General features: G+C 34.5%; 1 protein-coding gene across 4 annotated transcripts in view; it reads left to right on the top strand.

Moving 5' to 3' along the window:
• LOC128231876 (tetratricopeptide repeat protein 37-like) overlaps positions 1–15,237 on the top strand; it is a 54,729-nt gene that overhangs the window by 24,509 nt on the left and 14,983 nt on the right. For all 4 annotated transcript variants that reach the window (XM_052945126.1, XM_052945127.1, XM_052945128.1 and 1 more), the window contains exons 13-24: positions 6,885–6,999; positions 8,649–8,828; positions 9,671–9,723; positions 9,888–9,995; positions 10,971–11,087; positions 11,663–11,763; positions 12,229–12,331; positions 13,063–13,155; positions 13,413–13,472; positions 13,590–13,801; positions 14,011–14,072; positions 14,712–14,768. In XM_052945126.1, coding sequence (XP_052801086.1) covers positions 6,885–6,999; positions 8,649–8,828; positions 9,671–9,723; positions 9,888–9,995; positions 10,971–11,087; positions 11,663–11,763; positions 12,229–12,331; positions 13,063–13,155; positions 13,413–13,472; positions 13,590–13,801; positions 14,011–14,072; positions 14,712–14,768 — 1,261 coding nt within the window. The remainder of the gene's footprint in view (positions 1–6,884; positions 7,000–8,648; positions 8,829–9,670; positions 9,724–9,887; positions 9,996–10,970; positions 11,088–11,662; positions 11,764–12,228; positions 12,332–13,062; positions 13,156–13,412; positions 13,473–13,589; positions 13,802–14,010; positions 14,073–14,711; positions 14,769–15,237) is intronic.

Consider the following 15,237-nt stretch of genomic DNA (forward strand, 5'->3'; position numbering starts at 1 on the left):
TGCGAAAGATTTCAAATAACTAGGCACCATACATCTTCATTTCATCCACAAAGTAACTCAGTTGTAGAAAGGGTTAATGGATTCTTAGGACAAGCTCTTAGAACTCTGTGTATGGATAACCAAAACAATTGGGCAGAACTAATACCAGCAATTATGCTAAGTTTCAGGAACGCTGTTTCATCATCAACTGGGTTTACACCTTATCAAGTTTTGTTTGGTAGGCATATGAATTTGCCTATTGATATAGCTCTTATTCCTAAGGAAGACTTGCCTGTAAATGTCAAGGAATTTGTAGACAACCTAAATGAACAGCTGAAGCTTATGAACTTGATTATAAATGCAAACAGATCTGGCCAGCAAATAAAACAAAAAGAATACCATGATAGGAAAGCAAAAGAACCATCTTATGTCAAAGGTCAACAGGTCATGTTAAAAAAGGAAAATGTCAAAGTAGGGCAATGTAGGAAATTGGCACCAAAATATGTAGGTCCATATGAAATTATTGAGTTAGGTCCCAATTACACCTACAAACTGAAACTAGTACACACGGGAAAAATTGTGAAATCATTGGTCAATGCTTCTCGTCTGAAGAAATACCACATCCCATTTGATCGGTATTCAGATGAAAACATTCAAAATGTTAGGGAAAATATGATAGGTCAAACTGGAGACCCTGAAATTGATGTCAGTGGCGATAGTCCAGATGATGATAATGTTCCCACAAACAAAGTAGAGAGAATACTAAGATATTCTCATCAAAATGGAAAGAAATGGTATAGGGTTAAGTTTGAAAACCTTGATAATTCGCACAACAAATGGCTTCTTGCGGATTTAGTCCCAGAAGAGATGCGCAATACCTTTCATTTTACATATACGTCTAAAAATAAAAGACGTAAGACGAAAGTATTTAAATATAGAAAGTGAACTGTCTTATTTTAAACAGTTATTTTAATTTTCAAACCATTTGCCTTTGGTTTGTATATATCATATAATTTATTACACATATGATGTAAGTTCACTACATTAAGCATGGTATTAATAATTTAGTAATCAACTCCCAGAATAACTGTGAATAGGCAGACATAAAAATGTCATATTGTGTAGTTAATACCAGGTTTAAAAATTTGATTGACCAAACATTTCATTATTTATATTTTAAGTAATGAGCAGGCTCATGAAATATAGTGCTAAATGACGTCAAATAATGATATGTAAGCTCAAAATTATTTTTGAATATGGGTATTTTCTACTTGCAGGCTATGTCCTGTTTTTCCTGACCTTATGTCTGCTGTGGCCAAATTCACATGGGCTGATGATTGAGACCAGACTAAATTATGGGACTATTTTTAAACCCATGCCTGATTTGTTTAGCTCTTCAGAACATTGGCAACACACTTTTGTCATTGATTTAAAAATACCAAACTTTCAACATGATGATCAACCAAAATGTAAATGTCCTGAAATTGCTGCTGTATCAAAGCATTTAAGTTCAGTTCATAATGATACAATGTTATATGTTGATACGGTTACCAACAATATTTTGGATATGGTTCATGTTAGTGATAAACTACCCTCTCGTCGTAGACGCAGTTTATTACCTTTCGTAGGAAAAATTGCATCAGGTCTTTTTGGTCTGTCAACATCATCAGATGTTCAGAAAATTGCAAACAATTTAAACGCTTTGCATAAAAATAACGATAAATTAGATGCATCTTTTAAACATCAAATTGATATAATGAGTTCATTTATGGCTACATCTAATGAAAGATTCAATAATGCTATTACTGGTTTGAAAAATAATCATGACATGATTGTTCAAATGGAAAACTCTTTTGAGTCATTTTCAGATAATTTGGAAGAAAAGCAGTCTTGGCTCTTTGCAAAAGTCATTGACCAATCTTACAACTATAACTTTATCAGGAATAACTATCAAAATTTATATTTAGGTTTTATTACATTGCTACAAGGTAAATTATCTCCGCTTCTCATATCACAGTCTGACATGAGCAAAGCATTGAGACTTGTAAAGTATACTTTATTAGCAAATAACCCTAGTTTCAAACTTTTACATCAAAAACCTTCATTTTATTATAACCATGCTGATTTTTCATTACACAAAAGTAATCATGCTATTCTCATAACTGTAAAATTTCCTATTTCGTCATTAGCGCAACCTTTCAAACTGTATGAAATTATTCATTATCCACTACCAATTAATAACACTGTAACACACTCAACTATGATTGAGGATTTGCCAGCATACATAGCCTCCAATGAGCAACACTATATATCTCTACCAAGAAACATATTTTCAGAATGTGACAAAAGCAAGCACTTTATAAACTGTCACATAAATTTTCCAGTAATACCGATTACCAAACCTGATTGTGCACTCTCAATACTAACATCAAATAAAACATCAGTCAAGAACAACTGCAATTTCAAATTTGTACCAAACGCTCTAAAGCCAACTTTCAGACAACTCAATCAAACTCATTTCCTAGCTGCAAACAATTCTCACACAACAATTCATTGTGGAAAACAAACACATGCTTTGGAAAAATGTCATTTTTGTTTATTCCAAGTTCCATGCAACTGTACAGTTACCACAGACACTGTCATTATACCACAACGAAACACAGGGTGTCATACATATTCAGGCTTCACAACATTACATCCAGTCAACCTTATCATGCTACAACACTTCTTTGATGAAAAAGCAATAGCAGACATACAGCCAAACACCACATTTCCTCAACCACTTAACATTACAATTAAACCATTCCACATCTATGAACATCAATTTCAAAACCTTATTGCCAAAGACAAAGCCAACAACTTGAATCTTGATAAAATGATTTATGCTGCTAAAGAAGACAAAATAATATATAGTGATTTAGCTGAACCTTTTCTGCAGGACTTTACAACTGACAATGAAACTTCATTTTCCGCTGCAACCGCATTAGCACTTATATCCATAACATTCTCTGTTGCACTGGCCATAGCTATGCTATTTATGTACAAAAAACACAACAAACTTATAACAGCACTGTTACTTGCAAACAACGTTCCAACCGTTACCAGTTCTAAATTACCTTCATTTCACTACACCGACCAACCCGCTATAGCTACAACAACAACACAATCCCCACTTGCACATTTCCATGAAATTTTTCTGGAATTTAATGAATATGTCATCTGCACATTGGCAATACTTGTTTTTGTATATTTCATATACAAACGTATCAAACCATTTAGTCGTCCAGTTCTATATCTGGAGATTTCAAATGGAAAACACTGTGTGTTTTGTCCAATTTTGTATTTACCAACATGTGCCAGAAACTGTGTAGCTACTAAATCTACACTTACCCCATCAGTTACCATTAAGTTAGGATTAAGGTCAGAACTCATGATTAACTGGAATGAATTACACATTCAGGTCACAAACCCGTCCATTCAACTCAATCTACCACATTCAGTCAAACTCAACCCAATCAATGCATATTCTGTTTACCGCATACTAAATAATGAAAACCCTTATACACTGTACTTATGGGTAACACATAATCAGTTTTGCATCCCAATAGAAATAGGAGCGAGCCAGTCCCATCTGCTCCGATGGAGTCAAATGAGGCAAAACCATTGCTATACCCAAAAATCAGCGAATAAAAAGAACCAAGCCTATCTATCTACCATCTGTATAATTTTGTGCATTCATTTTAACATCAGACAATGTTCTAACCAATTACATTTTTCTTTTTATTAATCAGTGTCATTTTTTTTTTTTTCATATTATTATATTTTTAATTTTTTTTTATCACAGCCAGTTTTAGCATCGAGTCAATTATAATGTTCTCCACATGAACAAGGAGGCCTAGCCTAAACAACATTTTAATTTTAATATGCATGTCTTTAAATAATATGCATTTCAATTAACATTGTTATAGAATATGTGCTGAGTGCTAATGGTATAAGGCCATAGTTCTTAGTCATATTTTTGTGACATTGTATTCATTACTTATATTCAACATGTTGATTGTTGATACTTGCAGATGGAAATATCTTTATTTCTTCATATGTAAATATGCATAAAATTCTTATATTATTATTCTTTTGCATTTAACTCCCCTGCCCTGTAATTCATTTTACTACTACACATGCATTGTGAACTGTGTTCAATGCAGGAGCATTGCTTTACTGGGCCAGAGGATGTTTTCACAAGGTTATTTCTCATTTATATTGTGTTTATAATTATCATCATTGTATTCATATTCAATCTCATCATTTCATCATTTTATAAAGTTTCATGTTTTATCATGTTTTTAGGATCTCAAGATGTTTCATATTTTTTAGATTTATGTTAACAGTATTTTATGTACAGTATCTTATGTCTGTGTTTAACCAAATTTCAATACTTTTAATCTCAAAGCAAATTGATTTTACAACTGAAAGGTCTGACTGATCATCTGGCCTTGACAATATTACATTTGTACAAATATTTCATTACTGGTCCAGACAACTATTGTATAACACTACTTAACATTTACTGACAAGTTGTTACCTTATTATGCAACAACGTCTGGCTTTTCGAGTACTTATACTTGGTTTGAGCATAGGCCATCAGACTTGAAATATCAACTGTTTGGCTCTCTTCAAACCAGGTACCCTCCAACCCAAGGCACAAGTGGTCTTAACGACAATAATATATTAATCAGCCAGGACTTTGACATACAGTCAACAATAACAACAACTAACAAACGAACGGCTGAAAATCGTCGTAACGAGGTAACATTTTGGTCCCTTGTATTATGACTTGAATAAAATAGTACTAAGTTGATCATTCCGATTTCCATTCAAAACAAGTCACTAATTGCGCAATATAATCGCTACCAGTCTCAGATACACATGCTTTATTGCATAATGATTGCTTTAAATAATGATCCTTTAGTGCATGAGACGATCAACAATGACCTCAAGCATGCTCAAAACATATTTATTGTCAAAAATAAGATTTAATTTCCAAACTTCGAGCCACATTGTTTATACCGGAAGCCGCCATTTTGATTGAATTTATTGAAACCCATGCTAAACCGATCAATATTCAGTATAAAAACACTACGCATCGGTAACTTCCCTTTACAAAAACACGAAAACTAGCGTAGAAAAATTATACTTGATTATTTTTAGCCTTTTAATAAATTATTACCTGAAAAAAATCTGCTTGGCAATCAAAATGGAGGTGCGGGCGCACAAAAAAAATAAAAATATTTTTTTTACATTTTCAAAAAAATAGGAGCGTTAAATCTGCGGAACGAAATATCAATTTGGTGTGGCCTAAAAGGATGAATAAATATAAAAAACAATGGTTCTTTGGAAAGATACCATGTTTAATTTAAAAGAAATGGTGCAGAAAACATGGTAATTCTTCCTTATTAGACTATAGTTATACCCCCCAAAACAAAGTTTGGGGGGGGGTATACTGGAATCGGGTTGTCCGTCTGTCCGTCTGTCTGTCTGTCCGTCTGTCCGTCTGTTTTTTTTTTGTCCGGGATTCATCTTTGTCGTTATTGAACAAATCTTTTTCAAACTTTCAAATATTAATGACCATGATGTAAACCTGTGCCTCCGTGGATTTGGTCAGAGTCGCATGATCCTGAGTGGAGTTGTGGCCCCTTAATGAGTTAAATTGGGCAAAATTAGCTTTGTCCAGGATTCTTCTTTGAAGCTATTGAGCAAATCTTTTTCAAACTTTCAAATATTAATGGCCATGATGTAAACCTTTGCCTCCATGAATTTGGTGGGAGTCACATGATCCTGAGTGGAGTTGTGGCCCCTTAATGAGTTAAATTGGGTAAAATTAGTTTTGTTCGTCCTACTCCTTCGTCATTTTTGAATGAATCTTTTTCAAACTTTTAGCCATGGTGAGAACATTTGCCCCTGTGATTGTGGTTGGAATCACATGATCATGTCTCCAATTATGGCCCCTGAATAAGTTAAAATAGGCAAAAATTATACAGCTTTGTCTAGCCTAATCCTTGGTCATTTTTTCTCATTTTTTCTATAAATCTTTTTCAAACTTTCAGATGTCAATGACCATGATATGAACTGTTGAATATGTGATTTGGTGCACCTGTATTAATCAGAATGTTTGCATGGCCTTAAAAAGACCTTTAATTGATTTTGTCCTTAAAAAGACCATCAAAAGTCCTGAAGTTAGGTGCATACAGGCCTTAAATTTGTTACAATATTCGCTTTGGTGGCCTACTCCTTTGTCATTTTTCAATATATTTTTCTCAAACTTTCAGCTATCCATTGCCATGATGTGAACCTTTGTATATGTGATTTTGTGCACCTGTATTATTGCCTTGTGCTTTCTAATGATACCATAACTAAGGCCAGGGCAAACAACCTAGACAGGGAAGGGTTGGGGGGTATTCGTTAGCCTTTGGCTTACAGTTCTAGTTGATCACTGTAAAGCTTTTAAGTCCGACCAGTCATTTAATATTTATGCGTTTTCAACAAATGAATACACGGATGCAATCTTGTTATCAGTAAATAATATTTTCCATAAATGCAATATTTAGTAAGTAGTTAAAGGTTTATCACTCAAAATTTATGTTTGTTATACATGTGTATATGTATTGATTTAAATACAATTATCGTTTTTACTTATTTTTGTTTTGAAATGTTGAAAGGTCAATTGGGTATCTAAATTAAGGATCGTATCAGCGAAAAGACTTCATATTTTAGAAGAAAGTTTTTCAGGACTTCAAAATTTGAACATTTAAACACAAATTCTGTACTAAAACAAAACTAGGCAGGCCAGAGAATTACCTTGATAACTAAATATGTATTTGATTTCTCCACTTCTTGCTACATCACAGGTTTGAGAGTTTGTTGAAACAGGAGACAGATAACTCCTCGCACCTTGTGAACCTTGCCAAGTGTCTATGGGAGACAGGGGAAGATAACCAGCAGTATTTCACCCTTCTGCTGAAGGTACAAGTTATCTTATATTGTTTAAGGCTTAAAACGTCTGTTTATAATTATGAGCTAGTGGATGGCAATATGTTAAGCATTAGCAGGAATTTAATACATTTAAAGCCACAAAAATCACTGCCCTGGTAGGGAGAAATTTGTAGGCGTGTTTATCAGATAAACAAACTATCACTCATGCAGAGGGATGCTGTGCCTGTGCTAAATATGGCTGACGTAATATTTCAAGCTACAGGAAAGTGAACACTGCCATGTGTATTTGTTTACAATCTGCAGTTCATGACCATTAAACTCCTCCATGAGATTTTCAAATCTTTGGCATTTATCAATGTGCTTTTTTCATGACATTTTCTCTGCCATTTTATTAGAAATGTTTCAAAGAAGCTATATAAATCTTTTTAGGCAACATATTTCTTGGTTATTTCACTACTGTGAAATCATTAATGTTCGTGGGGCATTAATACTCGTGGTTTTCGTGGGTTAGGTGATCCACGAATTCAAGATCCCACGAAATATAAACCCTTTATTCACTTTTTCAATTGCCTTGTTACGTACATACTCTAGTATATTATTTACAGAGGTCGCAGTATACAGTGTTAAAACCTGTCTCACTGTATAACTTACGATCATTATTCTGTTAGTATATTATAACTGCCTTTAACAAATAATGATCCAAATCAATTAAATGTGTTTTATGCAGCAAATGACAGTTATAAGCACGTGTTTAAACGTGTGCTGTGAAAATCTCCAAGTTTACAAGATGTGCGTGATGAGTGTCTGTACTCGATTTTTTTATTAAATGAAATAATTAATCGAGTACTAGTACATTGAAGGTTACTAAGCACCGAACGTGACAATATACGCACCTTTTCGGTGTTTTCACAGTTTGCAAAATTCTTAATTGGCATTCAATGGCTTCCCCTATTTGTATTTATGATCAGGGTACATCTTCTTTTATAACCTTTATTCCCAATTAAATCGATAAGTGACATGGGTATATGCACTAATTGGCATGTCGTACCACATTAGTGAGTGTCATAAACCGAGTGACGAAGAAGACGGAAATCACGGGCCAGCGCGTGTATATTATGCAGACGATCTAGGACGATCGCATCTTCATTTTTTTTTCAAAAATGAAAATCCACGAATTCAAGTACCCACGAAATTGTTTTTTTTTTCGGCAAACCACGAAATTTCATGCCCACGAACATTAATGATTTCACAGTATTTGAAAAAAGGCCACTTAGATGTGAAGCATGCTAAAATACCATGAAAACCATCTGGTGGCTTAGATAGTCAAGTTGGGGGTTTAAGTTGACACTTTCATTTAATAATTCATATTAAATTTATGTTCATGTCTTTTTGTATGCTGCTGAAGAAGTAGAAATGTTCAGGTTTCTTAACACTATAAAATTCCACATATATTTGAAATACCATACTCAGCATTGCCAAACATTTGAAATTGGGAGAACTACATCTAAAGAGTACTTTTTGCCTGTCTTAAAAAGTCACTACTTAATTGAAACAAAATGTTTATTCAGTCACCAAATACATCAGTATTTTTCCCATTGTGGACAATCCCTTTTGTCACAGTGACCGGTCTACCGTGAAAATCCTTTATTGAAATGCTTTCACTCACCACTTCTTTTCAGGCTGCAAAACTGGACCCCAACAACAGCGTGACCTTTCTGTATCTAGGTCATTACTACATTCAAGTTGGGAAGGACAAATTAAGGGCTCGCAAGTGTTACCAGAAGGCATTTGACCTTGACCCCAGCTGTAGTGAAGCAGGGGAACCACTGTGTGACTTTCTTACTGAACAGGGAGAAGAGGTGAGAGGGATAATTGTTAAGCTTTTACTTATTATTACACAATTAAAACTGCACTCAAATTGGCCGTTTTGACAATTTTTTAATTTTTTGTGTCTTAGAATTGGTCAATTTTTTCGTTAATGCCTGGAAACAAGTGATATAAGACGGCTGACACAAGATCAAATTGCAGGTTTCTAGTAAACTTACTGTTTTTTATGCCAAAAAATCATGCATTTTTCCTAAAGCATTAGTAACACTTTTAGCCATAAACCATTTATTTGATGAAAACTGCAATCTGATCTTTTGTCACCAGTCTTATATCACTGGTTTCCAGAGATTTATTCAAAAATTGGCTTATTCCAAGACAAAAAATGATTTTTTTTTTCAAAACTGTCCATCTGTGAGAGTGCTGCATTAAGTCCAACTGTTGCAATGTTACCAGAAGGCCTATTATCTTGAACTTTGTTGCAGTAAATAAGATAAGCAAGTTGTTTAATATATTGATGGATAATATTATTTTTTATTATTCTTTTATATTTTATTGCAAAAGGGGGATATTTTCAAACATAAAAGAAAGGCTGATAATCCCCTTTTGGATATAGTAATGGTAGGCATGTGTCTTTGCACAGTTTTTGAGATGTTATCTTCAAACTTAAGATACGGATATATCTCATGTAGGAAAAGTACAGTGCACAGAAGTCATAACTCTGGGTGCAGTATTTCTTGAGTTATTGCCCTTTATGAGTAAAAAAAGATATCCTTTGTGGTAAAGCAAAGTTGATACTGTTCTTAATTCGGCGAGGGTAATGGCAATCTGTATCTGCTCTTGTTCAACTTTAAAATAGACATGTTGATTATTGCAGGATCTGGTCCACCAGATTCTTGTCAAGTTCACGAGCATGGCTCCACCTGGAAGGTAGGCTAAATGGATGTATATTCAAAGAAATATCTTAACTTGATATTTTAAATTATTTATGGCGATCTTTATGATATACACATATTTCTGTTTCTTTCTGGTTGACATATTCCCGTAATTAGTATGTAAATAGTAAGTTATCAGAAATTGTTGCCTCATTCCAGCGGCAAGTGGGCGTGGCTAAGACTGGGTCTGTGGCAGATGAAGCATGGCGACCCGTCTGTTGCCATAGCGTCACTGCAGTCTGCCCTCAGGGCTGATTCTAAAGACACGTAAGTTTCTTGTTTATATTCTTTAATGATCTTCTGTTGATCGATTATAATCGGAATTTGATTGTTTGGGCCTGAAATCAGCAACAATTGATTCGTTTGGTCATAATCAATCATCAATTCAACCAGCAAGTTGTTTTTCTTCCTTCCTATCGTTATTTGCATTCAGTAAATGTCCCCCAATTTTCTTTTTCATTTCATTTACAAAGTTCATTTATACATTCAGAAGTGTTTAGTTGTTATCATTAGCAATATAGCCGAAAGCAACAACAAAACTTAAGAACTTCAAACATACACATAACATAAGCATAGTTTACATGTTATTGTGTAATAATAAATCTACAATTATTATACAAGTATTTTAAAAACTGATTGTACTATCGATCATTTGTAACTTGAGTGGAACCCATTATCCATAGTCAAGCTGGAACCAATTTTCAACACTAATATTCTTGGCTGGTGAACCATCTGTTAAATGATGTGAAACAATGATAATTACAAAATATATAAAAACCGTTCTGTTGTTTTAAGTCCACAAAGAAAGATTATATTGTTTATACATTTGCACACTATCCAGCCTTTTGCACAATATAATGTGAGAGTGTAGTCTTGTGCTGTGTGAGGTAATGGAGTATATAGAGGAAATCTTTTTTTCCAGCTTGGTGTTGAATGCACTCTTGTTATACTGCCACCAAACAAATTTTCTGGGAGGGGTATATAGAGTAAGCTTACATGGCATTCCTAAAGGAAAGAATAGGGCAGCAAAGCTTGACCCAGCCTTGCATTGATATTCATGGGTAAAAGGACATATCTTCAATTCTCTGTTTTCAGTCATGTATGGGAATGTCTAGGGGAGGCTTATCTGTTACGTGGCAGCTACACGGTGTCTCTAAAGGCCTTAACTGGGAAGCAGAGCTCAGCCCGGACAGGCATTAATATCCATGGATATTGCGATATATCTCCATTCTCTGTTTTCAGTCATGTATGGGAATGTCTAGGGGAGGCTTACCTGTTACGTGGCAGCTACACAGCGTCTCTGAAGGCCTTTACTCGGGCAGCCGAACTCAACCCAGCCTCCATATACTGTCTCTTCCAGTAAGCACTATCAAACTCAACATTTTTATTTACTGTTATCATGTATGATAGTTATGAGAGAGATTTCAACAATGATGATGTTGTGATGATGTCATGATGATGATGATGATGGTGATGTGATGATGATGATGATGATGATGATGATGATGATGATGATGATGATGATGATGATGATGATGATGATGATGATGATGTGTTCATGATGTTGTCACAAACTGAATATAAAGTACATTTAAAAGCCTTTGTTTGTCCGTTTTCACTTGGAAAGGTTTATCTGAATTAAAGTGACACTCTTATAACTGATAACAAGATTGTACCTGTGTATTTAAAAGCTGAAAACGCAAAAATATTAAATGATTGGTGAGTGCTAAAAGCTTTACTGTGATCTTCTGTCGTCTCACAAGGTAGAAAAGCCATGTTTTCTTCACCTGTCTTTCAAATTAAACTCGTAGTCATTCATAAGAACCATTGTATTCGACATTATCTATCCTTTTTGGTATATTAAACAATAGAGTTAATTGTGGTCAATCTTATAAGGGAGTAAGAACTTGCATCTTTAAGCAATTTGACTTCAGGATAGCCTCAATCAAGCAGACCCTGGGACAGTACCAAGAGGCCCTGGAGGAGTACAAGATGATCCTGGACCAGTCTGATGACTATGTACCTGCACTGAAAGGTAAAACACTGTTGGAATGATTTTCATATTTTAAACATTCTATCTACCCCCCGGTAATTGATTACCTTAGTGATAAAAAATACCTCACCATCTATTTTTTACCAAAAGTTGGTTAAAATTAATGTTGTTAGTTAAAACATGTTTCATTTGACATATATATATATCAAACATTGCAACATTGTATGTTATAATTATATACTAGTACATGATTTATTGAAATGGATTAAAACGAAAACAGAGCTTATAATGTTTCTTTAAGTGTAGTTCCTTTTCCATTTTGTGTAAAGCATCCGTAAGAACTCCCAACTGGAAGTTCTCAGATACTTTCATTTAGTAATATTGTTCATATCTATGTCTGTCTGCATTGGTACATACACATTATAGAGTGACCTTTTGCAAAGTCACTAATCCAATCGCTGCTAATTGACTTTTGTTCACTTAATTGTAATCCTTACATTACTGTAGGGCTGGGTGAGACATTGGTGCAGATAGGGCGTTCCTTACTCAACCAGTGTTTCTATGGTCGTGCCAGGGACACTGCAGAACTGGCCGTTAAACATCTGTACAGGTAATTTTTCAGAGATGTTGGTATATTTTATCCAATATCTTTGGTGATGATAGTGGGCTTCTAACTCAGCCAGTCTTTTTTATGGTTGGGTCAGGGAGACAGTAGAACTAGCTGTTAAACATCTTTACAGGTAATTTTTCAGAGATGTTGGTATATTTTATCCAATATCTTTGGTGATGATAGTGGGCTTCTAACTCAGCCAGTCTTTTTTATGGTTGGGTCAGGGAGACAGTAGAACTAGCTGTTAAACATCTTTACAGGTAATTATTTGGAGTGGGGATATCCACTGTCCATGTGTTTCCATAGTGGAGCCAGGGACAGAGTAGAACTGGCAGGTAAACATCAGTACAGTTAGGTTTATTGCACTTACTTTTCCATCATAGCTCTGATTTAGTGAATTAAGTTAGGATTTATGGAAAGGCCTTAACGTGTGTTTATTGAACTGTTTCAGCTGACTGTTTAGAGTTAATCGATGAGAAAAAAATAATGAGACCTGAATGGGTTCTTTAATAATCTCTTGTAAAGAACAACTGATTTAGACAATAACTCTTTTGGATACAAAAAAGAACCAACATCACCAGAAAGCTGCATTAATAAGTTAAGGATAAATGGCTTAACGACTAAAATTTCACACTTGAACTACATGCAAAATTAGTGTAGGACTTGAGGATTAGTTACAAGATTTAGTACATTATTACAATCATCATTCAAATCTTTATGATCTTTTTCAGGGCTGGCAGACTGAGGCCTGATGTGTCCTGTCTGTGGAAGCTGATTGGGGACGCTTGTACAATCATACATGTCCTGCCAGAAAAGGGCTTCAGGTATTCTTAAATGGCTTTTTTACAATAAGATTGTATTTTCATTGTTATGTCCTCTTTTCACTGAAAAACAATATGTAAAGCAAGGCCCACAACTCTGAATTTTTGCTCCATGGCGTTCCTGGTTTCCAATACATCAGTAAACATTTCAAGTTAGATAGCTACTTGGATATCTGTGCTGGTGAGTCCTTTTAGAGCGTATCAACAAATTAATATTAAGTTTAGATTAGTCATTACTTTTTTTGTTTGATTTTCTGTAGGTTTGAAAGACCAGAAAAGGGCAATATGACCAAGTTGGAGACTCTAGAGTTTGGAAATATGTAAGTAACACTTGGTTTGTCAATCTTAGCCAATTGTTTTGTTTAAACCTATTCAGAGAATACTGTTTGGGAAATGATCTGCTGACTCCATAAGAGTTTTTTTATCCAATTTTGCAGTTGCTACATTCGGGCTTTGAAAATTCTCCCAGACTGTTCTTCACTCTGGCATGATCTGGGTGTGAATTACATCCACCAATCAGATAGTAGCTCTGGTGATACTGCAATTTCATTGGCTGAAAAGTCTGTCCAATCGCTGAAGAAAGCCATTCAACTGGAACCGACCAATCACAAGCATTGGAATGCTCTAGGATTTGTGGCCTGTAGGAAAGGTACAGGGCAAAAAATAGTTATTTAAAATAAAAGTGCAACATGTTAAGAAATAAATTGATATACTGGTTCATGTTTTAAAGTACTTAAAACTATTAGGCACAACTCTAACATATTCACAAAGGAAATTTTTAATTTGAATAGTATTATCTGATTATTTAAAAAGATTAACAACTGTGATTGCTAGAGCTTTTCCTATTTATTGTTCAAGTGTACAACAAGTCTTCCCTGGCGCAACACTGCTTCATCAAATCTATCAAGGTTGAGGCTAATGTAAGTGGGAACTTTTTTTTAAAATTAGACCACTATTAATAGTTTGTTTGGCCTTAATTGACTGAGTAACAAATATTACCTTCATATAAACATTTTTAAAGCTGCACTCTTACAGATTGACCGGTTTGACAATTTTTAAAAAAATGACATGGAATGAGACTTTTTTTAGTGAATGTCTTGAATCCGGTGAAATATGACTGCTGACAAAAACTAAGTCGGCAGTTTTTTTATATTTACACTCAAAAATGGATAGTTTATGGCTGAAGCAAACGCTTTAAGAAAAATGAAATTTTTGGCATTTTACCAAGCAATTGAGATCTGGTCACATGTAAGTTATCTTAATAAAATATATGACTGAATGGTAGGCATTGATACAGAAATCATCTGATTCTGAGACAAAAAAAAATATTAAAAATGTCAAAACTGTCAAATTGTGAGAGTGCAGCTTTAAAGTTATTTTTAAATGGTTGCCTAAACTACAGTATATTACTTCTAGCACATGTATATGTTCTGAAAATAAAACATCTTACAACTTTTTAAGTTAAATGTAAGTTGCTTATCAAGAATAACTATTTCATGTCTGAAGTATATATATATTGAAATGTTTAATGTTTTGGAACCCTTTGTTCTTGGTTTCAGAATGTCGTTGCATGGACCAATCTGGCAGCTTTGTATCTTAAGAAGGAAAATGTCAAGGTATGTTTGATTAGCAATCTTTGAAAAGTAAAACTGCGTAACTCGAGGTCCTTTTGGCCCGACCTGAAACTCATAAAAAGAATTAAAAAGATCTGCAATGTTTTCAACTTTTAACACCCGTCAATTATATGATTATCTTAGAATCGGAAATTGTGCTTGATTCCCAGACTTATTTAGGTTTTGATCTATCGTCAGTATATATTATATGTTATATGAAAATAGAAGGAATAAAGGTCGGGAGTCGGGACTAAGCCTCAACCTCGACCAATCCGCAGTTCTTAAGAAATCGCCTGCTTGAGCAATGGCAGTTTTACTGTTCATTTGAGGTCATGGGTTCGATCCCTGGCCGCGTCATACCAAAAGACATTAAAAATTGGTACAAGTAGCTCCCTTGCCTGGCGCTCAGCATTTAAAGGGTAGTGCTTGGAAAAGTGGTGTACTCAGTACTGGTTTAACCCAGGAAAGTTGT

Source organism: Mya arenaria, chromosome 4, assembly GCF_026914265.1.
Source record: "Mya arenaria isolate MELC-2E11 chromosome 4, ASM2691426v1".
NCBI lineage: Eukaryota > Metazoa > Mollusca > Bivalvia > Myida > Myidae > Mya > Mya arenaria.